The following is a 25,829-nucleotide window of genomic DNA, read 5'->3' on the forward strand; positions in this document are numbered from 1 at the left end:
GCTCTAAAAGGCGGGAACAAGGCAAAGATACCAACCTCAGACTATTTTTCTAGGACCTAAGGAGTGCATACAAAAGTCTAGAAACAAAAGTCAGAAACAAATAGGGGCTGGACAGGACTTTGTTCTCTCCTGCAGTTAGCCTATCCCAAGCACAGGGTTTGCGTTCAGAATCTATCTAAAGATGAATTTCATACCGCGCACCATGCAGGAAAGAGATGCTAGATGCTCTTCATGCCCAAGCAATTCACACGCTCACTCTCTCACCTCGCCACATATCACAATATTTACCACCGATTGATGGAAGAACCTCCACAGTCCCTGAGTCTAACTCCCTCACCTTACGGATGAGGAAGCAGGTATACCGACTCTCAGTTTCCACCTTTTCCTTTTACCTCTGTGTCCCACCTCAGTGTCGACGCACAGTATCTAACCAGAACTCTCTCTTCACTTTCAGGAAATTTGCCCCGCGATGTTCTGTGTGCAAGGAGCCTATTATGCCAGCCCCGGGCCAGGAGGAGACTGTCCGTATTGTGGCTTTGGATCGAGATTTCCATGTTCACTGCTACCGATGCGAGGTCTGGTTGACACCCCTGCCCTGCCAGTCTGTGGGAGGCGTTGAAAGGCTCGTTCGAGCTAGGTTTACATAGATGTAGCAATTACTAAATCTCAGAACGGCCTTAGTGCCTGTACTCATAGGACTTGGGTTTTAGATTTGACACTAGTATTCCGAGCACATGCTGTTGAATAAGTCACTTTACCTCTCTCAGTCTGCTTGCTCACCGGAAGAAAGGACTCAGGTCCTTAACTCCTCCAAATATGGCTGTGAGAGTGAAATACAAAATTGTATATTAAAGGACATTGTAAATTGTGAAATACTAAATTAGTGAGAAATGGTGTTATTGAACCTTTAACTTTGGCTCTGAGGCTTTGGTTAGAACTTCTTGTTCAGAGTCATGGAGATTTATTTATTTGTTAGCATGCACTACTAATTGCTCAGTTTCCTGAACGCCTCTAGAGCTGCAGTATATCTGCATGTTCTTTTCAGTAAAGCCAAACTTCCCGCAGAGTATAACCATTGCTGCTATTGTGTTCTGGATACCCCGTTAACTTAAATTTCATTCTATGTCAAATGAAGACATGAACTCCATTGACCTCCTTGCCACCATGGTAGATAGCAGAGGCGAGGTTCATAGCTGTTGTGGCCTTTGAGAGTTTATACTAAAGTTAGCAAACACACACCTCTTGATGAAGTACTATGTATTTATTTTCCAAAGAAACTTCTATTTTCTCCAAAGACAAAGGCCAGCATTTAACTGTTATATAACACTTTTCAAAATGGACCCTAAGAGGAGCTGTCAGCGGTAGTATATTCCTTTACAGTTATGCAGTTCTTTGCATTTTTTTTTTTTTGATCCGTTATCTTCTTTGATCCTCTTAACAGCTTGGTAAGGTAGAAAAGGCAGAAGTTATTTTCAGAGTGGCAGTCGGCCTGTGTGCATTGAGGCAGACTGTGGCAGAACTATGGGTGGTGCTCAGGAGGCCTGTCCCCTGGACTAGCAGTCTTTGCTCTCCACAATGCTGTCTCCTTTAGAAAGTACAGCAAACCACTGCTCCCCACAAACTTTAGGATTTTATTTTCTTACTGCAGTTGAAGTAAATACACCGAACCCACTGGTGGCCCTTCTGCTTGGCAGACATCAGTCTACCTTTGCTCTAGCCCAGAAATGGCCAAAACATTCCATTCCTGTACCTGTGCATGCATTTTGAGAGATCCTTAAACTAATGGTAAAGGGTAAAAAATGCATCGGTGGTTAGGGACATTCTTATTTTCTCCTGTTGAGTGGGGGCAGCAAACTTCTACATGGGAGCCAAGATGGGTGGCCTCTTCTCTTCTTATACCTGTATTTCATATCAAGTGAGGTTAGGAGGATGATATTTATGTCCATTTATATTTATGTCCCCAATCTCTAATTCAATTACATTCAAGATATACTATGTTATATATTGGGAGAAAGGATACAGGGGATTAGCAGAATGTAAAGCAGGAAGGATAGTAAGTGGCCACATTATGGAGGCCTTGAATAGAAAGCTCAATCATTTGTTCTCCACATATGTACTTAACGTTTTTACTTATGTCGTTTCCATCTGTCTTTACTGTTCTAGGATTGCGGTGGTCTCCTGTCTGAAGGAGATAACCAAGGCTGCTACCCCTTGGATGGGCACATCCTCTGCAAGACCTGCAACTCTGCCCGCATCAGGGTGTTGACCGCCAAGGCGAGCACTGACCTTTAGATTCAGTCACCTGTTCAGCCGGCACTGAGAAGAACGAACACAAGAAAAAGATAAGAAATACTAGAGTAAAGGCCATCAAACTACGCGATAGTCTCTGTTCTTCATCTGCTATTAACCTTGCCTTAGAAACACATAAATTATGAGATTTTTTTTTAAAATTGTTACCAAATACACATTTCACATTGAATCATGTAGGATCTTGATGGGCCTTTGTTCCCAAGGACTTCCACATTTTTGCACAGATTATGCTCCATCCCATTCACTTCTGCATTCCTGTAACTTTTAATCCCTATGTTTGTCTCACTTTTCATCTGGTTGAATGGCTTTTTTTAGTGTGGTATTTGCTGTCACATAGTTTTTCCTGGGTGAGTCTGCCAACTCACAGGTGCTTTTAGGCTTGAAATCTCCATCCTATCATTTCCGTTTTGCCTATGACTGTAAAGAGTAGCCATTCTTTTCCCATGTATTGAAGAGTATATTCTTCTCTTGCTTTATACTACTCATGTCCTTGGGGAGGGAAATGCACAATTTTTTTTTGTTAGGCTGTAAAGAGTTTAAGCTGTAAATTACATAAGTTAGAAAAAGCCCAAATTTAATTTGCAACCATCAGAATTCAGAATCTATAGTGACCAGTGATCAAGGCTAATTGGAAAAGAGTTATTGGCCCATAGCCAATAAGTAGTGACAGACAACCAAGCTTCAATATTTTTCTAAAGAAATTACAGGTGGGATATGCTAGAAAAGGCATTTTGGGGTTATGTTTAAAAAAACATTATTGCCCCACAATATTACCTTAAGATTTTTCTTTTCCACACTACCTGAACATTGTAATACAGACAAACTTGATTTCTTCTAGAAGATAACATTTTCAATACTGTCCCACTTCTCATCTTAAAAATATTGTCATGTTTATTCTAATATCCAACACAACTATCAAAATTGCCTTTTTCTCTAGAGAATGAAGGCTGTGAAAAAACAGTTCAAATTCCCTTCTTTTTCTTTTTTATTACCAGGTCCATTTTGCCTGACAATTGCAAATCAGAGCATACAAAATAAAACTGTGCAGTTTTGTTTGGTTTACTTTCAAAAGAGTAGAAAGCTTGAAAAGATTCTGAAACCACAGTTTCATTATTCTCATAATCCTTCTGCAACTGAAATTACATATTGCAGGAGACATTTTCATATCATCAATGTGACATTTACACCACACTTTCAAAGACAATCACTGAAAAAAAAATTGTCTTTATGAGCTAAAAATATGCAGAATCTCTGCCTAGAATCTTTATTCAAACTTTTATTAGCCAGTGAAACACTTGCTTGCCAACTGCCAAGCCATACTTATTAAGTTCGAACATGTTTCACTTAAGGAGAGACACCTAGCTTAGTCATGGCAAGTTGCCATTTTGTAAACTAAGGATTTTGGACTGAGATTTCTTAAACCTTTCTTCAAATCTCCCACAAATATGTACTTTTAAATTATGGAGTATTTTAAGTCTCCAAAAAGGTATAAATAATAATATAATGAATTCCTATATACCTAATACCCAGTTTAAGACACCAAATATAACAAGTATAATTACATCCTCCAATGTACCGTTTCCTTATTCCACAGATATCTTTTTCATTATTGTGAAGTGATGTTCAGATTTCTAGTTTTTTTTCTAGTTTTTAATTTTAACATCAGAACTGAAATAAAAAATTATGGATACGTGTTTTGAATTGCAAACCATTCCTCAGGAATTCCAATTAAATTTATTTTACTTGAATAGGAATGATCATAAAAGTGATTCTTTTTTTGTGACTAGAAATTCTTAAGCTGATGGTCACTGCAGCTCATCCTTGATGTATGGCTCATTTGCTTTTGTCACTAAACGGTTTTGTGTTAGAACCACCAAAATTATAGCTTTTAAGAGCTTCCTTTGACCACTGTCTTTTTCTTACCCTACTTCTCTTATCTTTGATCGTATATTTCTCATAATGTGAAATATGATGAGATTCACTTAGGGGCAGCATGTTAGTTTTAGGAGGCAATGTCAACTGTGTCTCTGAATTCCTGTCTTCCAAATTGAAGCCAGACCATGCTGATGACCTCAAGTAGCACTGACTGTTTGACAATAGGGCTGATAATGTAATCGGCTTGAATTTTGACTTAGTAACTTTTTATGTAATACTTTCGGAGAAATTCTCTTTAGGACAAAGCAAAGAGTCCAATTTATTGAGGGATAGATTGTATCTCTTAAAGTGGTCATATTATTATTAATTTTGCCAAAAGAAGAAGAATTTATTGAATATTTATACTATAAAATGCAGTAACATTCTACTTGCTTATTACATTTAAATCCTTGTGTAACTGAATGTTTACATGTCAAGAGGAAAAGCTGTAAGAAAATGCTGTCACAGACCCATCCCTGTGGCATCGTCAGCAGAATACTGCTTGCTTACAATCTTTACTATGCATTCTTATAACATAACCTCAGAGTATCTTTACCAAAGGTTTTTAAAGTAAATCTCTTTTTAAGATAGACTTATTCTTTTATAATAATGAATGTGCACTCATACATATGTAGAAATATTTAGATTTAGAGTTTTTTTTTTCTTTCACAAGGTATAATAAGGAAAGGATCCTACAATATTTTATTCTAGGGTTTCTTAAATATATGATTTATATTACTGTCTTTTCTATTAATCATTTGATTTAAACAATGCCAAGTCACTCTTTTTTAGTTGCATGAAATTTTGCCTGCAACAGAGAGAAAAAGATTGTATTACTTTAATGATTATAATCATACTGTCTGCTGATATAATATCATAATTGTTGTGGTTTAAATACTTAAATAGTAGAAAAATCAGAGTCTATAACAGAAAGTTTGTAAAAATATACTGATTTTGAAAAGTATCAAGAATATAAATATTTCGTAATTCTGTGTAACAAGAGAGACATGGAAAAGGAAAAAAATCCACTATATCATGGGCTCTGCAGAACATATCAAACTAGGATTTCTTAAATTTTTCAACCCCCAGACCATACTGACTCAACATGGAGTCCCACTGGCAAAGAAAATTGCCTTTAAAACTCGAAAATAAGGCCAGATGTGGTGACTCACACTTGTAATCCCAGCAATTTGGGAGGCTGAGACAGGAGGATTGCCTGAGGCCAGGAGTTTGACACCAGCCTGGGCAACATAGTAAGACCTTGTCTCTACAAAAAATAAAATAAAATAAAAACCAAATTAGCCAGACATGGTGGCATGTGCTTGTTTAAAAAAATAAATAAATAAATAATCGACTCAAAAATAAGTCATGTGTCCCAGCATAAGGCATCAGGTTGTTAGATGCTGGCATCTCTGCAGCTCAAAGATGTGGGTTCTTTTTCTTGTCATTAACACATTGTTATTTCTGTAGGAGCAACTTCTCTGATCAAAATTACTTTTCTGGGTATGTGCTGATTAAGGGGGTGGACTTATCAACACTATAATTATTCCCTATGAAAGATTCTGCATAGATGTTTATGGTGAGGTTTAAAGGATATGAAACTCTACATTTAAACAAGTATTTTATATTTGGGTACAGAGGAAGAAAGAGAGGGCTTTTTCCATGGGGCTATAGTAGAGAGTTAGTGGAATATAGACAGGACTCTGAAAACACAACTTCCAGCCATTTTTATAGTTAGTAAAAATCCTATTAATGTGAACCAGCCAGGAATAACAGTGTTATTTCTATTTGATATGGTTTGGGCTTCTCTTGTCAAATCTGTGTCGGCTGCCCCCTGATCCTTCCATTATCAAGTTTTGAAGGGTGTTGGGGAAATTATGGCAGCTGCTAGGGAGATCAGGGAAACACTGATGTAACCTCAAAGCCTCTCACCATTCCTCTTGGCTTGGAAAGGCTTTATTTTTTCATATACATTTCTAGAAATATTGCTATTCTACCTTAGTATTTCACATTTGTAGTTCAAACAAGCGATTGTCCATCTGTTGCCTAGAGCTATAGTACATGTGTGTTATGAATGAAATATGACAGCATGTTCCATACCCCTGCTTTAGCCATCTGTGGGAAACCAGCAAACTGAAAAAGATACCTCTGCAAAATGTGCCTCAAGTCCATTTCTTGGGATCGCTCGTTTGATGCACTCTCGTGGGAGACAATCAGAGAACAACATATACTTGTGCCTTATTTTCAAAGAATCTATTTACACTACTATGAATATTCCACTGAAGAGTCAATGATGTAAATGATAACCACCAAATCTCAAAAATATACTCACCAAAAAGTTAAAAAGTAAAAAAAAAAAAAAAGAAAGAAAAGAGAGAGAGAAGTCAACTTTTCATCTTAATATATTCTAGTAGTATTTATTTTTTCCTTGTCTTGGAAGTATCTCATAGGTCTTTAAATGAGTAAAACATTTTTATGCCAGAAGATGATATAATGGATGTTAGTGTTTTTTATTTGATTTTACAGTAGTTTTAGTCAGATAATGAGGACAGAGACTTCAACTTGATTCTTTACCACCATTCAGCATATTTTTTAATTGTCTTCATTGTATTTGTTTAATAGTGGTCCAGACAAGTTCAAAACTTGTTCTCAGTGAGGCATTAATATGGTGCAACCATGAATATTTCAGGCCAAGTTATTCACTTGACAGATAACTAGAATGAAACTTTTCTCATGAGGCTGTTGTTTGGTTAGCATAGCCTTACTTCAAACCTTAGAAAGTTACCTGACTGAAGCTACTATGACTTGGTAAGGATTCTTCCTCTCTTGCTTTCTTCCTCCCTTCCTTTCTGCCTCTTCCTTCCTCCTCTTCTTATTTTCTTTCCTACTTTCCTCTCTCCCTTTCTTTCCTTCTTTCCATCCTACCTATTAGTGTTGCTCTACTTGGATTTTTTGTAAATTAAATCAATGCATTATGATTTTCGGGAATTATGATTATATTCATAAGGGGAAGGCTACCAGAAAATATATGTGGCATCCATAAAATCTTCTTTTATAGGGGCATATATTTTAGGTTGTATTTATTCATAAAGTGAAATGAGATAATAGAGTCTTTCTGTGTCATGTTAATGAATTTTCATCAGGGACTGAGGTCATAGATTCTTGGAAAATTAATTTGTGACTGATCTAGTTTTCTCAGCTGTATGCAAAGTAATCTTTCAAAGACTAGGTTAAGATTTTTTTTAAGTCCAAAGCAATGTAACCACAAAAAATTATATTTTTAATGATGGCATTTTATTTTATTCCATTGCAGCTTGATAACTTTCCTTATAGCAAAGGAATAACTATTGTATTTTCAGAATTTTAACACAGATTAACACTTAACCTGTAAGACTAATAATATATTGTAATAGTTGATACTAAAATATTTTTCAGCAGGTTGGACAGCACCAGTTTTTCTTAGATCACAGACTACAGGCAGAATTTCCCTTCAATCCAGAAAAAAGGACACTAATTTCCTTTTCTATTTAATTTTCCTGGCCCTTGTGCAAAAAATTGTGGACTCTATCTTAGTTGCAACATGCATGTCCCTTATTTTGTGGAGAGCTGTGTGAAAGGTACGTTTTTTTTCTTTTTTGAGACGGAGTCTTGCTCTGTCGCCCAGGCTGGAGTGCAGTGGCACGATCTCCTCTCACTGCAAGCTCCGCCTCCCGGGTTCACGCCATTCTCCTGTCTCAGCCTCCCGAGTAGCTGGGACTACAGGCGCCCGCCACCACGCCCGGCTAATTTTTTTGTATTTTTAGTAGAGATAGAGTTTCACAGTGTTAGCCAGGATGGCCTCGATCTCCTGACCTCGTGATCCACCTGTCTCGGCCTCCCAAAGTGCTGGGATTACAGGCGTGAGCCACCGTGCCCCGCGCGTTTTTTTCTTTAGCTGATTGACAGGTCCCCCTCAAAGTTACAAAAAAAAGTGCTAATTTTTGCTGTTAAATTCTGGCTGTTATTTAACTGACAGAAGTCTCTTGATGCACGAATAAATATCTCTACATCTGGCCTTTGTTAAAGATAAAAATTAATATTCTACAAACACCTACATATACTAGAGAGGGGTGAAACACTGCAGCTAATTCCTTTATAATACTTTCAGATGATTGCATTAAGCCTTTCATGTTATGTGGCATTGTTAATTTTTGCTAGATACCCATCCACTTAAGGGCCAGAGAAATCCTTATTCATTTAACTCTGGTGGGCATTTATGTAACATACCCAAATAAAAACGTTATTAAACAGCCACAATCGCATTCAGTCAAATTGGCACTGAATGTAGCTTCTAAATTCAGTTCTCTACCCTACGAATGGAATGTTCTACCAAGAAAGGGAAGCATCACCATGTCATCTTGTGTTCTACACCACTATAGAGAGTTAGTTGCCCCCAAACACGAATGCTATTCCCAAATAAAATAGAATCATGCTTTGGGAGGCCGAGGCGGGCCGATCACGAGGTCAGGAGATCGAGACCATCCTGGCTAACATGGTGAAACCCCGTCTCTACTAAAAAAAAAAAACTACAAAAACTTAGCCTGGCTCAGTGGCGGGCGCCTGTAGTCCCAGCTACTCAGGAGGCTGAGGCAGGAGAATGGCGTGAACCCGGGAAGCGGAGCTTTCAGTGAGCCGAGATAGCGCCACTGCAGTCCGGCCTGGGAGAAAGAGCGAGACTCCGTCTCAAAAAAAAAAAAAAAGAAAAAAAAAGAATCATGGCCCTTTTAAAGATCTGAATCTTCTCTGTTATTTTCCTGATGAATCACCATCCCATATCTTCTTAGTCCTGGCCAATATGTAGTTGCGCTCACATACGTCTATTCTAGCTCTGTAGCTCCACAAAACAAGTCTTAAGTCCAAATCTTTGCCTCTTCATGTCTGATATCACCAACTCATTCAGCTTTTCTTCACTTATTGACATAGTGTCATGTCCTATCACTCTCTGCTGCTTCTTTAAACAGTGGACACAAACATATTTTCTAATTTTCAGTGTGCTTAGTGAAACTTGGCAGTTCACCATGAGTCAGGCTAGGTTGAAAGGCTTTCTTTAGGGTTGAAAGTAAACGAAATTGGAATCACCCAAAGAGAATTTCCCCAAAAAACCTCAGACCCAGAAGTGTAAAAGCTACAGAAGGATAGAACTCCCATGGCTACAGACAGTTCTGTTACTTTTTGTTCTGTACTATTTTGGATGTTGCCAAAATCAAATTCATCCTGAAAACAGGAAGCAAGCTAATGCATATGCCATCCATGAGATTCCCACTTCTGGGTCAGTTCATATTCCATTCAACCTTTTCCTTTTATCCTTGTCTTCTTCAGAATAAGACATTTTTCCTCCATATTTTCATATTAAATATTAACACTTTATAGGTTCTACTTTAATATATGGACACTTTACAGGTTATACATAAATATTTGCTGGTTGATTGATTTCGAGATTCATTCATTCTGTGCTCAAATATTTGTACCTAGAGACGTTACATGTTAGAAAAAGTGAGCAGCTTCTTTCTCTAATCATTTAGGAGTCCATATTTTTCTTTTCTTTTTGTTCTCCCAACATCCTTATCTCTTACTCAGCTCTTCAATTTATAATTACCAAATAATCACTGTAAGAGAATCAGCCCCTAAGTAACTTTGATTCTGGCCAACTGTAATAAGATCCAACCACTTCAATCTGTACTTACTCAATAGGAAGGAATGTGACATCAGGAAGAGTCATTCCAGTGACATTAGTAAGACTTTAAGGAGGATATAAAATTTGATAAGGAATCTTGAGCTGATTCTTTGACTTGATTTAGAAGTTGAGAAAAGAGTATTTAAGGCATAACAGGGAAACACAGGCTATACTCAGAGAAGACCCTCTGCATTGGCCAAAATATCATGGATTCTGGAAATTCCTTCTTAACAGAAAAAAAAGGCTTCCAAATAATCAGGCTGAATGGGAAGAAAAAGGCATAGAAGAAGCCTGAGGAAGTATTTACTTGCTTTTCCCATCTCTTTATAATTGGAAGAGAAGATGATCTGCCAAAATATAACCCAGCATGCACAGTATGGACAGGAAGCAGCCCTCCATGAACTTTATTATCACAGAATATGAGCATTCTTATTGATCCACAGCTACATCTTCTATTCTTGCAGCAAGGGTACATGTCCTTTGACCCTCCACAAAAGAACAAGCAGGACATCTCTATTTTCCTATTGAGTCTGAGTCCATTATTAGAAAGGACTTCCCAGCCATCTTTTCTACTTGGTATTAAAATTCCCTTACAGATTCATTGCTAAGTGCCAATTCTTTTTTTTTCTTTTGAGACGGAGTCTTGCTCTGTCGCCCAGGCTGGAGTGCAGTGGCGCAATCTCAGCTCACTGCAAGCTCCGCTTCTCGGGTTCACGCCATTCTCCTGCCTCAGCCTCCCGAGTAGCTGGGACTACAGACGGCCGCCACCGCGCCCAGCTAATTTTTTTTGTACTTTTAGTAGAGACGGGGTTTCACCGTGGTCTCGATCTCCTGACCTCGTGATCCGCCCGCCTCGGCCTCCCAAAGTGCCAATTCTGACTCTAGTTAAACATCACCTGTGTCAGGGAGCTCATTATTCCTTGAGGTCTTACATTTCTTTCAGCACATTTTGTTCCAAGCCACCCATGACTTTAAAACAGAGCCAGCCTTTGGGGCATATGTTCTCTTTGGTGCCACACAAAACCTGTAGTACATGATACAGTGTTGCTTCCCCCCTCCTTTTCCTTCCATATATATTTGTTTTGTTTTGGGCATTGCATTACTTTTTTAAAAAAAGCTTTGATTATACGAATTTTTAAGAATCTCTAAAATTAGTCTGAAGGATGTTTTGAGGGCCAGACATTAGAATTTGTGAGTTTTTTTGTTGCTGGTTGTACTTTCCTATTTAGAAGACAGACTGTTCTGACAGTTGTTTTGTAGCTTCATGCCTTCCCCAGTAACTAACCCATGAACAGTACACCCCTTTTATCTGACTTGTTGATAATGACCTTAAAAATGTTAGGAAATGGGCCGGGCGCGGTGGCTCATGCCTGTAATCCCAGCACTTTGGGAGGCCGAGGCGAGCGGATCACGAGGTCAAGAGATCGAGACCATCCTGGTCAACATGGTGAAACCCCGACTCTACTAAAAAAAATACAAAAATTAGCCGGGCGTGTTGGCGGGCGCCTGTAATCCCAACTACTTGGGAGGCTGAGGCAGGAGAATCACCTGAACCCAGGAGGCAGAGGTTGCAGTGAGCAGAGACTGCGCCACTGCACTCCAGCCTGGGCGACAGAATGAGACTCCATCTCAAAAAAATAAATAAATAAAAGTTGGGAAATATTGGTGTATAATCCCCATGTCTAACAAGGAAGAAGTCAAAAGCAAAAGATAGTGGTACTGCGGAAAACTCATTATTTCTAGTTAGTTCATCTGTGGAAAAGGATATCGTTCTTGAGGAGAGGGGTTCTATTATGCTATAGTTTTCTATGGAAATGTACAAATGCTTTCCTTATTGCTCTGGATGACTATTTAGTTTAAATAATATACCTTTGTCATGGGGAAGACCGTGATTGTGGCTTCTTCTACCCCAGCTTTGAATGAGAGAGCACTGTAGGCAGAAACTGCCATCAGTGTCCTGGGCAGGACCTGGAGGTAACTTTCTGAGTTGTAAAATAGTAATTCCTAAGAGAGCTTACAAACTGCTTCCACACAGAAAATAGCTCAGGGAGGACAGTTATTAGTACCCCTATTCTAGAAGAGAAAGCTGAGGCTCAAGCCATTAAGTGACTTGCCAAAAGCTATTACATAGCTGGGAAGTGGCAGATTTGGGGATATAACCGGGTCTTGCAAGTCCAGTGCTGTCTCCAAGTAGCCACCCTCACAGCTGAGAACACCTTAGAGGACAATATCGACTTCTTACAGACTACCAAGCCCCCAGTCATCCAGGGAAATTCAGAGACCAATTGACTGCCAGGTGGCAAATCCACATGTGTACTGCGGTCTTTAGAGATCATTTAGAGCTTGCACACGTCTGTGTCTTCTTGTGGGAAACCTCTAGGTATTCTGTCTGATCAGCACTGTGAGGAAGTTGGTGGGAAAAGGCCACTGATAAGAACAAACAATGGGCAGAAGGAAGCACATTGCAATAAATTTCCCCAGAGAGAGTTCCTTTACATTCCATTCACCAAAAACCTCTCTGGAACTGTCAGGTTCAGAATATCAACCAAGACCATATCATTTAGAATTCATTGGCATGCAGAGGTGACTCGATTCCTAAAAGAAGCCTCTCTCCCATGAACCACGATGTACGTTCCACAGAGGCAGAAACCGCCGTAGGTTAACAACGCATTTTAGTCTTTCTCTCCATTCACATTTACTGAGAGCACACCACGTGCATGTTGCTGCAACAGGCATTTCCGATAGAGCCGATCCATGAGCTAACAATGTCTGAAAACAAATGTTATGGAACTGTTGGCATTTCTGAGATTTGGCCTTTGCCATTTGATAGACTTTGCTTCCCAGGATGCTGTCATTTTGTGATTTATTATAATTACAAGGAATTTGGTACCATGTTGTTTTCAAAAAACCTTCTAGAAAGTCTCCATGTATGCTCTAGAAGTTGTTCTACATAACAGTTCAGCAAGCAAGTGTTCCTTCTCTTGAGCTGTGTCCCTCAGGAAGCTGTACCTTTAGGGTGTGCTTTCCACTTTTTATTTCCTCTCATTTCACTCCTTTCGTTGTTTGCTATATCCTAAAATATGTGAAGTGAGAGAAAAAATATCATTTCTTCTCATTAAATCTCCTGCATTAAATCTAAGAATCCTTTAAAATAATCATACCTGATAAGTGTTTTATGCATTTCCCTCCCTGGAGTGTTATCATCCATCAAGCCAGTATCATCATCCACCTGCTTATTCCCTGGGACTAATGAGAGCCAAGTTAAATAGCAAATGACTTCTCACCCCTTCCTAGTCCTCACGCCTGAGGAATAAGGGCGACATTAATGGGAGCGGGAGAGTGGTGGCTTTGGTTGAGATGCACGTTCACAGACTAGAAAAGTGCCTCACCTCCATGGTGTATATGTGCCACCTTTTCTTAATCCAGTCTATCATTGTTGGACATTTGGGTTGGTTCCAAGTCTTTGCTATTGTGAATAGTGCCGCAATAAACATAAGTGTGCATGTGTCTTTATAGCAGCATGATTTATAATCCTTTGGGTATATACCCAGTAATGGGATGGCTGGGTCAAATGGTATTTCTAGTTCTAGATCCCTGAGGAATCTCCACACTGACTTCCACAATGGTTGAACTAGTTCACAGTCCCACCAACAGTGTAAAAGTGTTCTTATTTCTCCACATCCTCTCCAGCACCTGTTGTTTCCTGACTTTTGAATGATTGCCATTCTAACTGGTATGAGATGGTATCTCATTGTGGTTTTGATTTGCATTTCTCTGACGGCCAGTGATGGTGAGCATTTTTCCATGTGTTTCTTGGCTGCATAAATGTCTTCTTTTGAGAAGTGTCTGTTCAATACTATGCAGCCATAAAAAATGATGAGGTCATGTCCTTTGTAGGGACATGGATGAAATTGGAAATCATCATTCTCAGTAAACTATCTCAAGGACAAAAAACCAAACACTGCATGTTCTCACTCATAGGTGGGAATTGAACAATGAGAACACATGGACACAGGAAGGGGAACATCACACTCTGGGGACTGTTGTGGGGTGGGGGGAGGGGGGAGGGATAGCATTAGGAGATATACCTAATGCTAAATGACGAGTTAATGGGTGCAGCACACCAGCATGGCACATGTATGCATATGTAACTAACCTGCACATTGTGCACATGTACCCTAAAACTTAAAGTATAATAATAATGAAATAAAATTAAAAAAAAAAAAAAAGAAAAGTGCCTCACCTCCCTGTGAGGCTTGATGAATATTACGGCCAGTGAGTGGAAAATGATTCTTGTCTAATAGACAGAGTATTCCCACCCCAGGAATGGATTAATAGAAGACACAATTTGAGCACTTCTCAGAATTATCTAGTATGCCTGAGTAGAGACTCACATGGGTGGAATCTGTGTTGTCTCATCAGAGGGAATAAAAAGACAATGAGGTGGTAAATGTGAAAAAAGCAGCCTTTTAGAAAAACATTATTTTCAAATACCTTTATAAATCATCTAATTTATCTTCACATAATATAAAGAAAAAGCTAATAAAAATTTTCTTATTTCACTTTACATAATATATTCTCCCATATTTAGGGATCATACAATTGTATTGTCTTCAAAACACACACACACACACATACACACAAACACACACACACACACACACACCCCTTCCAAGAAAGCTGATCCTTCAGAAAATAAATCTTATTTTTAAGCACTTGGGTTTTCAGGCCAGAAAATTAATAAATCCTAAACCTGACCCATTTTTGTAACAGCTAAAAAGGAGAATAAAAAGCTAGTTAAATTTTGTGTGGATCCATTTATCTCTTAAAATATGCCAAAGCAATTTGAGGTGGGGGTGGAAACAGGTATTTATCTCTCATGCGTGATTCTCTCTTTATATTTCTATCTGTTGGGAAAAGGGTAAAGAACTATTCTTGGTCATTACTGATGTATTGTGTTGCCACTTTGTATGGTGCCTGCTGTGCTTTATCCCGAGGCATAGCAGTAATCGTTACTTTCTTGACTCTTTCCTTCATCACAAGAGAGTAAATATGAAGTCTGAATGTCGTTCCTCACCCCCAAATTGTTTAACTCTGCTTCCAAACTAGTTTAAGAAATGCAAAATGGGAAGAGCTAGCTTTTCTTAGATACATTTCTTCCTTTTTTATTCTTTCTTGGGAGACGTTAAGTATAAAAGGGAAAAAGTCAGTTCCTTCTTCTCTCTCTTTCTCTTTGGGTGACAGCAATGCTCACTTAGTAATTATAAACTGGAAATAGGAGAGTAGCTTGAGCAGGTTATGATATATCTGCCCAATGTGTTTCATTCCTTCAAACATAAACTTTGGGAGTAAAAGAGATTTTTATAATTTAAATGCCAACGACCGGAATGGCCTCATGTTTTAACTTTCAAATAATAGATGGGGAGTTGGTATTTGGGCAGAGTTTGCGTTTTACTAATCCTATATACTTTGAGCTTAGTTTTTAGAATTGTGTCAAATACATCAACATATCAGGATTATAGTGCCAAAAATAGTTAAAGTGCCTTGGTCCTCCCTCTGTAGGTAGCAAATTGAAACTAACATGGGACCATGCCATCCTTCTAGCATAATGGAGAAGTCTGAACTGAGGAGTATCTTTGATGAAAGACATTTAGGACCCTAGAAACTAAATCTTGTCACCAAGACTTTATAGTAAAGTAGTAGCAAAATTATTTTCAAAAGACTTTCTTCCTTTTACTACCCATTTCCTCTCTTGGGAAAGCTGATGAGCAAATTATCCAAGACTCATTTCTTTATTAGGCAAAGTCAGAATATTTCCCCTCTGAAAATCTGAATTATGCCCTCATTCTTTTTCAAGAAATATCTCAAAGAGCAAATAGAATTAAACATGACACTTGATTGTCTGATTATTTGGCATGTATAAAATTATCATGTGGCTTAATGTGCCTTAAGTGAAAATTTAAACTTAGACCTGAAACCTTTACAGTTGGATGTAGCGTTGAGCTTTTGCATGTTTTCTGTATAATAAACCACTTTTCTTTTGTTTGTTTTGTCTTTTAACCTACACCTTTATCATTACTCTAACAGATTTAGGGCTTCTCTTTCTCTACAGCTAAGTAAGGGAATATGTGCAATTATGAGACATACAAAAAAGGAAAGGGAAAGGACTTTCTAAGTAGCAAATCTGTGCCATGAAGTAGATGTGGCGTGAAGATACAGAGCCTGAGGATAGTAATTTTCCCTGAGCCATGCACACAGGCTTTTATTTCATGCCTTTTCTCTTTCTGTGCCGTCACCTTTGAGAAAAACGATTGCACCTTCTCCAAGTCTGCCTTTTTAACAGCTACAGTTGAGTTGGCAAGACTTCCCCAGCTCTGAATATAGCCATTTGCCGACTCCGGCCTCTTTGCGAGACTGACTCAAATCTGTGATCTTCTGTTCAGCATACACATCAGCAAAGTGAGAAGATGAGCACTAAATATAGGCTCTATTAACTTTACTTTTAGATTTACTGCCTTCAAAAAGTGCCTATTCTGAGCAACATAAACGTTATTCCTTACATATGTATGTACACACGGTACCCAGAGTCGTACTGTGCAGCCTTCAAAAACATACCATCAGAAAGAGTAGGTGCTGAGATAAGGAAACTTTGCCAAATGAAAGAAAGTCACTCACTTCCAATATCCCCTCTCAAGCGGCTACCGTGAAACGGGCTGCAAACACATTCCCTGAGCATCCCTTGCTGATACAGCTTCTTTATATTTATATCCTACTGGATGGTAGCATATTGCTAAGGTTTCCTGTACTCTGCTTCAAGGGAATGTAAGCTTTATGGCATTGAAACATTTAGGAAAAAAAAAGATGTTTAAGAGAATTAATAGAGCCATAGTCTGTATTAGGATGTGTGTCATATGTGTGTTCTATAAACTAAGCATCGGTGGGTTTAGAGTGTTAAAGTGTCAGCACATTCCTTCTCCTTTTGTCTCTCAGGCTAACATGAGAGAAAATAGAAAAGTCTTGGCTGTGGGGATTGGAAGCTCAGGGGGCCAAATGTCCTTGCCAGATCCTTAGAGCATTACTTTGACTCCTAAAAATAGTAGTGTATGTTATTTGATGGCTTTTGTTTCCATAGTTCCATCACTGGCAAAACTGTCAATACTGTTGATGGAGCAGCAGCATAGCCTAGAGTGATGCATTCTTACCCAGAGGTGGCAATAGGAGAGGGTCCATGTAAATAGGACGAGGTAGACAGTGCATGATTGTAGGAGAAGGGTTGAAGGGAGGACATGATTCCAAAAAAGATCGTTCTCAATGTGTCGTCTGACTCAACCAGCTGGCAGATTACACTTGCCAAGTCGTTCCCTTTCCTTCTAAGTCAGTTGGCTCCATATTCACTTGAATATGCCTCTGTTTGGGCAAAGCAAGATACCTCCACTTAACCTTTATCCAAGGAAGCTCTTGGTGTCCTCTTGGTCATAAAGTTGTCTCCTACCTAACCCAGTTTTACCAAATGGAAGTAAAAGGGGACAAACTAAGGAAGATGGACTCCATGCCATTGCAGTCAACCACCATTCTCTTTTCCATATAAGGAGCCCCATTACATAAGCTACGGGTGAGGTTGGAACAGCTATGTTTCATAATTTCAAGAGTGTGACCACCCTGCTCTAGTCATCATCATTGGATGAATCCAGTTGACTCTTTGGCAAAAGGGTGATACTTTTCACTAAAAATGCCTACTCTTCCTGTTGATGTTCCTTTTCTGTTTTTACCTTATCCAATTTCCACACTAGTCATTTTTTTATTTTTTAGAGGATCAGATTTTAGCGCTGGAAAATGAGTTCAAAAATTTCAGTGTAATGTCATAAGGATGTTGGGATACAGAGATTTTTTTTTTCCTTGGAAACAAATGGACTTGGAAGAAACACAGCATGGCTTTGCTCTGAGTTTCAATCTGATGATTATGACTATGGAAGATAGTCTTATGTAAAGGTTAAATGGTGTTTACAAGTGGATAGATAAGGCGGAGATGGTGAGAAGCCGGGTTTTCTCTATGCTAAATGTGTCTACTAAGAGCAGCACTTCCTACTAGCTAAGCACAATCATAGCCCCACCGTGATGAGCTGCTAGTCTGAATAACATTCCCTGACTTAGGGAAAGGCACACAAAAACATATAAAGAATATGTCTATTTTCATATGTGTGATACTGACAGAGCCATGGTATTCCTAAAATATAGGTTTCTCTTTTTTCTTGTATTCTTAGCAAATTGCATTTATTCACTACATTACAAACCATCACTGATGTATCCAAAATAGCACACATAGTTCAGTATGAAAATAAGAGAATAAAATCTGTTATAAGCAAGTGATTTAGGTATTTTCTTTTGTGTTTATGCATTATCTGACTATATTAAAACCTGTTTTTCTATTTACCTTCTATCAGTTTTCTCTACCAATTATGTTTTTTCAATGCTCTATAAGAATGAATATGGAAATTATATTTCTTTTTTCTGTAAAAGAGTTGCAACTACTTTATTATATTTAGAAATCCAATAAACTTCTTATTACATTTACTTGCCTATGTGTGGAATTCTTTTTGAGTTGGATAATCTCTGTTTCCTTTTCTTCTAACCCCCTTTACTGTGTGACTCATTTTTTACATCATTTGCTTTCCATATGGTCTTCTGAGAAACGGAATATCTCTCATAGCAAATATGGTGCCACAAGAGCATGAAAGCACCCACTCTCTTCCACTGTTAGCACAGAAGAACTTAAGGTCAGAGGTGTTCTAAAATTATTTGACCACTCTGTGTCTTGACCTTGCAAAGACGTTTTCATTTTTAAAGCTGGATCCAAGTAAATGGGTCTCTTAGGGTGGGGTTGGGGTTCTCCATTTTCATCACAAACAAGTGGCTGACTTGTTCATACTTTTATTCCATCTGTATTACGCATGCTTTTCAAACACTGAGAATTCCCTCTGTACTAGGCATCTTGAGCAATACAGCTATCAATGACATATAGTTCCTTTCAATGAGTTTATAGTCTAGTTAAGCTGATAGATATGGATACAAATACCTATGGGGAAAGGAAAGGAATAACCACAAACAGGAAAAAGTAACTTAGCATGTTCCAGACTTTTCACTGTCACTCCATTTTCAATATCCTTGTGATTATCTTACCCTCATTTTATAGATGAAAATTCCAAGAGTGAGGAAAAAAGTTAATAACCCAAGATCAGCATTCATTTGCTGAGCCTTTTTTTTTTTTCATTTTTTAAAGTAGCAGTTCTGCAGAAGAACCAAGACTCCTGATACCCAGTCTATCGATGCTTAATAAGAATGATTAGCACTACAGCATACGTGAAACTCACCCCACGAAAGTCAGAAAAGATTATCTGTTCTCTTTTCTACTTATCTCTCCAACATCACATTTCTGCCTACTAGTGCTGGGACATCTGAGAACTACAGGTGGGAAGACTCTGTACTAAAGACCACTATTTTAAACTGCCATACACAAGATCAATCTTTGAACAAACAAAGGGTAGGTATATCAATGGGACTTGTGGTACTTGTAATTTCTTACCAGAAAGTTGTAAACAAAAGAATACATGAGATGTAACCTTGTCTTCTCTTTATTCTTCTACAAAGAAGCTGTAAGAGGTAATCTTATCTTCCTTCTCCCTGTATTTCTCAAATTACTCTGTTTCTTCACCCACCCTTCTGCTCTGTTTTCTAACAGTATACATTCATTTGTTCCATTCAGAGTGTAAGAGCTAGAAGGGCCTTTAGAGATTATTGTACTCTGACTTTGTGAAGAAATACTAAGTCTCAGGGATATGAAAAGACTTACCCCAAGTCATAAAATATTTTAATGACAGGGCTGGATCTTGAGTCCTGGCCTCCTGACTCTCTGTCCATTGCTGTATACAAATGATTTGAATAATGCAGAAGAGAGCGGAAGACGCGTTCTATTTATAATTTACATTTCAAGGAAAAAGAAATTTCAAATGAAAAAAAACTGAGTGTTTAATGTCCAGATACCCTAATTAATAGAAATTCTAAAAATCATGTTGCAGGAAGAGAGAAAGCTGAGAAGGAATGAATATCAACAATGCAACAGGAATGCTGAGCAAAGAAGGTAGGCAACCATATAGTCAATTCTAAACAGACTGGAATAGGAAACAATTATTTTCTAAGTTGAGGGACTTAAAAAAGTTGAGCTAAAATACTGGACGATAGTGGAATGTAGGCCCAATGACTAGAGTTAAATCTTTGTAAGATTTTTGTTGATTTTGGAGAAGACTGGTGCTGTTGATTATCTTTACATTTTTAAGTTATGTATATATGTAAATATTTCAATGGCTGCCATCTAAAGAAAACAAATATATAACTGCAAAATCAGTAGAAAGGAGAAATTGAATTGGGGAAAAGCAGAAATGAAACAATTTTTTTTTTTTTTTTTTTTTGAGTTGGAGTGTGCCCTTGTCGCCCAGGCTGGAATGCAATGGTACCATCCCAGCTCACTGCAACTTCCGCCTCCTAGGTTCAAGCGATTCTTCTGCCTCAGCCTCCCAAGTAGCTGGGCTTACAGGCACCCGCCACTACCCCTGGCTGATTTTTATATTTTTAGTAGAGACGGGGTTTCGCCATGTTGGCCAGGCTAGTCTCGAACTCCTGACCACAGGTGATCCGCCCACCTCGGCCTCCCAAAGTGCTGGGATTACAGGCGTGAGCCATCACACCCAACCCATAAAAATTCAAAGATCCACCCTCAGAGAAGGATATTTTAATAACACCTTCTTCAGTAACTATTCAAGTAATGAGTTAAAAACAAAAAATCACTAAAGATATAGAAGATTTTAACATTATTAAAAGGCTTGATTTTAATGGATATATAAGAATCTCCATACTTATTGGATAAAAAATAATAAGCTTTTAAAATATATACATATATATGTATATATATGTAAAGTGCATATGAGAAATCTACTAAAACTGACCTTCTAGGCCAATTATCTGCAAAATTCAAAGCATCTTTCACACAAATTGAATATTTTCATCATGTCAACATTTAACGCAAATTAAAAACCATGGGTAATTTTAAAAATTTACATTTGGAAATTTTAAAACATCCCTAAAATGGCTTACTTCAAAATAGAAATCATAATCATAAGAACTGAACAATAATGAAAATTCTATGTAGTAAAACTTGTAGGAGTCAGCTTAAATGGTTCCAAGAGGGAAATGTAAATCCTTAAATGATTACATTAAAAATAAAGTGAAAATTAATGAGCTACTCATCCAACTCACGTTAGTAAAAGAACAGAATTAAGATTCAAAATATAAGGAGGGCATAATTAAAATATGAAAAAAATGAAACTAATTGTATAGAAAACAAGAATATAATAGAATATCAAAACAGTCAAAATTTGGCACTTTGAAAAAGCGTTAGAAATTACAAATTTCTGGGAAGGTTTATCAAGAAAAAAGGCATGAAAAATATTTATAGATAACAGCAGGTATTAGAAACATAACAGAATAGCATGAGCAATCTCATGTGATTAATTTGAAAATGTAGATGAAATAAAAATGTTCCTCTTTAAAAATTGTAACCTAACAAAAAGTGAGTAAAAAAAAATAGACAACGTGAATAACCCAATAAAGTTAAATTGTATTAGTGGTTAAAATATTCCCAATAAATAATTACTTGAAGGGAGCATGAGAATGGCTTTTGGGTTAACATTTTAGGTTGGTAACATTCTGCTTCACGATCTGAGTGCTGGTTATATGATTGTGTTTAGTGTTTGAAAATGTATTGAGCAATACATTTATGATTTGTGCATTTTATTTATATACTACTTCAGTGGATAAAATATTTTCTTTATCGAAAACTACCTAGTATCTTGATTCTAAATGTGAATTCTACTGGTTGCTCAAGTTAGAATTACAATGGAAAAAAAAAGGGAACACTCTCCAACATAATCTATAAGGCAAGTGGTCAATCTTATTAGTGAATATATCGATTAAAATCTTATAAACTACTGGAAAACCAAGCACAGTAATGAAGAAAACAACGACAACAACAAAGCTCAAATAAGTTGGGTGTAACCCTGAAATAGAAGAGTAGTTGAACATTAGAAAGTCTATTAACATGGCCCGGAGCCGTGGCTCACACCTGTAATCCCAGCAGTTTGGGAGGTTGAGGTGGGCAATCACTTGAGGTCAGGAGTTGGAAACCAGCGTGGCCAACATGGTGAAACCCCGTCTCTACTAAAAAATACAAAAATTAGCCAGGCGTGATGGTGGGTGCCTGTAATCCCAGCTACTCGAGAGACTAAGACAGGGGCATCTCTAGACCCTGGGGGGCCAAGGTTACAGTGAGCGGAACCACATTCACAGAACAAAATAGAGAGGCCTTATGATTGGCTGAGCGTGGTGGCTCATGCTTGTAATCCCAGCACTTTGGGAGGCCGAAGTGGGTGGGTCACTTGAGGTCAGGAGTTCAAGACCAGCCTGGGCAAAATGGTGAAACCTCATCTCTACTAAAAATACAAAAATTAGCTGGGCATGGTGGCAGGCGCCTGTAATCCCAGCTGCTCAGGAGGCTGAGGCAGGAGAATCGCTTGAACCCTGGAGGCGGAGTTTGCAGTAAGCCAAGATTGTGCCATTGCACTCCAGCCTGGGTGACAGAGTGAGACTCTGTTTTTGTTTCTTTGTTTGTTTGTTTTAAAAGAAAGGTCTTATGATTAAATTATTTAATAGATTTTTAAAAACAGTATAATAAAACATTTATGTTTAAAAAAACACACAGTAGGAGTGGAAAGGACTTTCTTAACTGGATAAAGGCTATCTATGCAAAAATCACTCCAAATAGTGAAACATTAAAAGTAATTATTTTAAGTCTAAAATAAGAGCAAGATGCTCACTATCTTTCTTTTATTAATAGACCTCTTCTATTCAATTTTGTAATGAAGACTCTAGTCAGTGCAGCTATATTAAAAACATGAATTTTATATATATATATAAAGACTATAAAAAGCCAAACTGCCACCTATGATATAGCTATATAGCAAACTATATAGAAACTCAAAGTAATATGTAAAAAATTCACATTTAAAAGTTTATCGCCAGGTGTGGTGGCTCATGCCTGTAATCCCAGCACTTTGGGAGTCTGAGGTAAGTGGATCACCTGAGGTCAGGAATTTGAGAGCAGTCTGGCCAACATGGTGAAACCCCATCTCTACTAAAATAAAAAATTAGCCTGACGTGGTGGCGGGCGCCTGTAGTCCCAGCTACTCGGGAGGCTGAGGCAGGAGAATCACTTGAACCCGGGAGGCAGAGGTTGCAGTGAGCCGAGATTGCACCACTGCACTCCAGCCTGGGGGACAACAGCGAGACTCCGTATCAAAACAAAACAAAACAGAAAAGTTTATCAAGTTTGGTAGATATAACATTAATGCACCAAAAAATTCATTAATAGCAAAAAAAAATGTGCCTCAGAATATCTTTTTAAATGGGCAAGGGATTAATGAATAAAATCTTAAAACTTTACTGAAAGACATTAAAGAGGATGGAAATAAATGGAAAGATAAAGATGTTCAAAAATGGGAAAATAATACCATAATAATGTAAATTTTTCCTAAATTGATCCATAGATTTAATGAAACTCTAAATTTCACCAAATCTTTTCAGGGACTCTGATAAACTAATTCTAAAGTTTACATGAAAAGCAAATGCAAAATAACACTTTTTTAAGAAAAATGAGGGATTATTTTTTAATCAGATAAAACTTTCTATAAAGCTATGTTAGTTAACAGAGTTGTATTAGTTGTACCAAAAAAAAAGGGAGAAAAGTAGAAATAGATGACGGTTGAGAATCCTTGGGAAAAAAAATCACCTGTTTATGGTATTATAACTCCATGTGTAACAGGGATGATATTGCAGATCACTGAAATAATTGTTTTTACATGTGGAAAAAACATCCAATGTCTAACTCAGTATTAAAATATCTTTATGATTTTTATGAATGATTTCTGGGTTTTTTGTTTTGTGTTTTTGATACAGAGTCTTGCTCTGTCACCCAGGCTGGAATCAGTGGCACAATCTCCGCTCACTGCAAGGTCCACCCCCCGGGTTCAAGAGATTCTCCTGCCTCAGCCTCCCGAGTAGCTGGGATTACAGGCACATGCCACCCACGCCCAGCTAATTTTTGTATTTTTAGTAGAGACAGGGTTTCACCATGTTGGTTAGGCTGGTCTTGAGCTCCTGACTCCTCAAGTGATCCACCCACCTCGGCCTCCCAAAGTGTTGGGATTACAGGCGTGAGCCACCATGCCCAGCTGGTGAATGATTTCTTGAACAAAATACAAACTGTGAAAGCTATAACTAAAAGAATGGACAAATAAGTTTCCATAAAAATTAATAAACTTGGTAAATCAAAAGATTCATAATAGCTTTAAACTGGGGAAAAGCTATTTGCTAGACATAAAATTGACAAAGGATTACTATCCAAAATATATTTTAAAATTCCTAAGACGTTTCAGTAGAAAAACAGGCACAAGAGTAGGCATTTCATGGAAGAAGAAACACACATGGCCAATTGACACATGCAAGAACAATTGACTAACTAGTCATTAGGGAATTACAAATTAAAACTAATGTAATTTATCTTTCTTTCTTTCTTTTTTTTTTTTTTTTTGACAGAGTCTCGCTCTGTAGCCAGGCTGGAGTGCAGGGTGCGATCTCGGCTCACTGCAACCTCTGCCTTCCTGGTTCAAGCAATTCTCCTTCCTCAGCCTCCCAAATAGCTGGGACTATAGGCACCCGCCACCACGCCCAGCTAATTTTTTTGGATTTTTGTAGTGGAGACAGGGTTTCACCATGTTGGCCAAGATGGTCTCCATCTCCTGACCTCGTGATCTGCCCACCTCGGCCTCCCAAAGTGCTGGGAGTAAGTTACCATTTTTTTATACCAACCAAATCAGCAAAAATCTAAAAGTATGATAATGCCAAGTGTTAGAGAGATATGGAGCAATGAATATTTATACAAATATTGATGGGATCTAAATTGCTAAAATAATCTTGGAAAATAATTTAGCTGTATCAATAAAGATGAAGATGTGCCATCCCTAAGACCAGCAATTCTGCTCTTGTCTATTTGCCTCAGCGGCATATACAATAATGTACAGAGCTACACTGTTTATAATGGCAAGAATCTGAAAATAAATATCTATCCAAGAAGCATCAATCAATAAATAGTATATTCCTGCCATAGAATAATGTGCAACAGTAAAAATTAATGCACTATAGTTGAATAAATCAATATGGTCAATTCTTAGAAGCATGACATTGGGTGGAAAAAATAGTCATAAAAGAATAAACACATACATACCATATCATTGGTAGGAAATTTTAAAACAAGCTAAACTAATTACGTTGTTTAAGGATACATGCACACACACATATTCTGGAAATATAGGATAAAGTGAAGGAGATGTGATTGGTGAAAGACATTTGGGAACCTTCAGTAGTCTTTATTAGTTTTGTTAGTTGCATTATGGGTTCATAGGCATTCATTTTATTATTATACATTATAATATGTGTTATATTTATATCATATATTTTATAATAGTTTACAGAGAAAGAAAGGGAAGAAATGTTCCCTTGCCCCTCCATTTTCCTCTCCAGCACAGTCAAGCGCTCAATATAATCTTTTATTTATGTATTTTTTTTTTGAGACAGAGTCTTGCTCTGTCACCCAGGCAGCAGTGCAGTGGCACTACCTCGGCTCACTGCAACCTCCGCCTCCCACATTCAAGCGATTCTCCTGCCTCAGCCTCCCAAGTAGCTGAGATTGCAGGCACGTGCCACCACACCCTGCTGATTTTTGTGTTTT

At 37.9% G+C, this 25,829-nt stretch overlaps 1 protein-coding gene across 11 annotated transcripts in view; it reads left to right on the plus strand.

Moving 5' to 3' along the window:
* The window catches only part of LPP (LIM domain containing preferred translocation partner in lipoma), a 738,130-nt gene extending 719,622 nt beyond the window's left edge, over window positions 1-18,508 (plus strand). For all 11 annotated transcript variants that reach the window (XM_034957879.3, XM_014344489.5, XM_063603023.1 and 8 more), the window contains 2 exons: window positions 455-575; window positions 2,164-18,508. In XM_034957879.3, coding sequence (XP_034813770.1) covers window positions 455-575; window positions 2,164-2,292 — 250 coding nt within the window. In that variant the 3' untranslated portion in view covers window positions 2,293-18,508. The remainder of the gene's footprint in view (window positions 1-454; window positions 576-2,163) is intronic.
* Window positions 18,509-25,829: the final 7,321 nt, after the last annotated feature.

This window comes from Pan paniscus, chromosome 2, assembly GCF_029289425.2.
Source record: "Pan paniscus chromosome 2, NHGRI_mPanPan1-v2.0_pri, whole genome shotgun sequence".
NCBI lineage: Eukaryota > Metazoa > Chordata > Mammalia > Primates > Hominidae > Pan > Pan paniscus.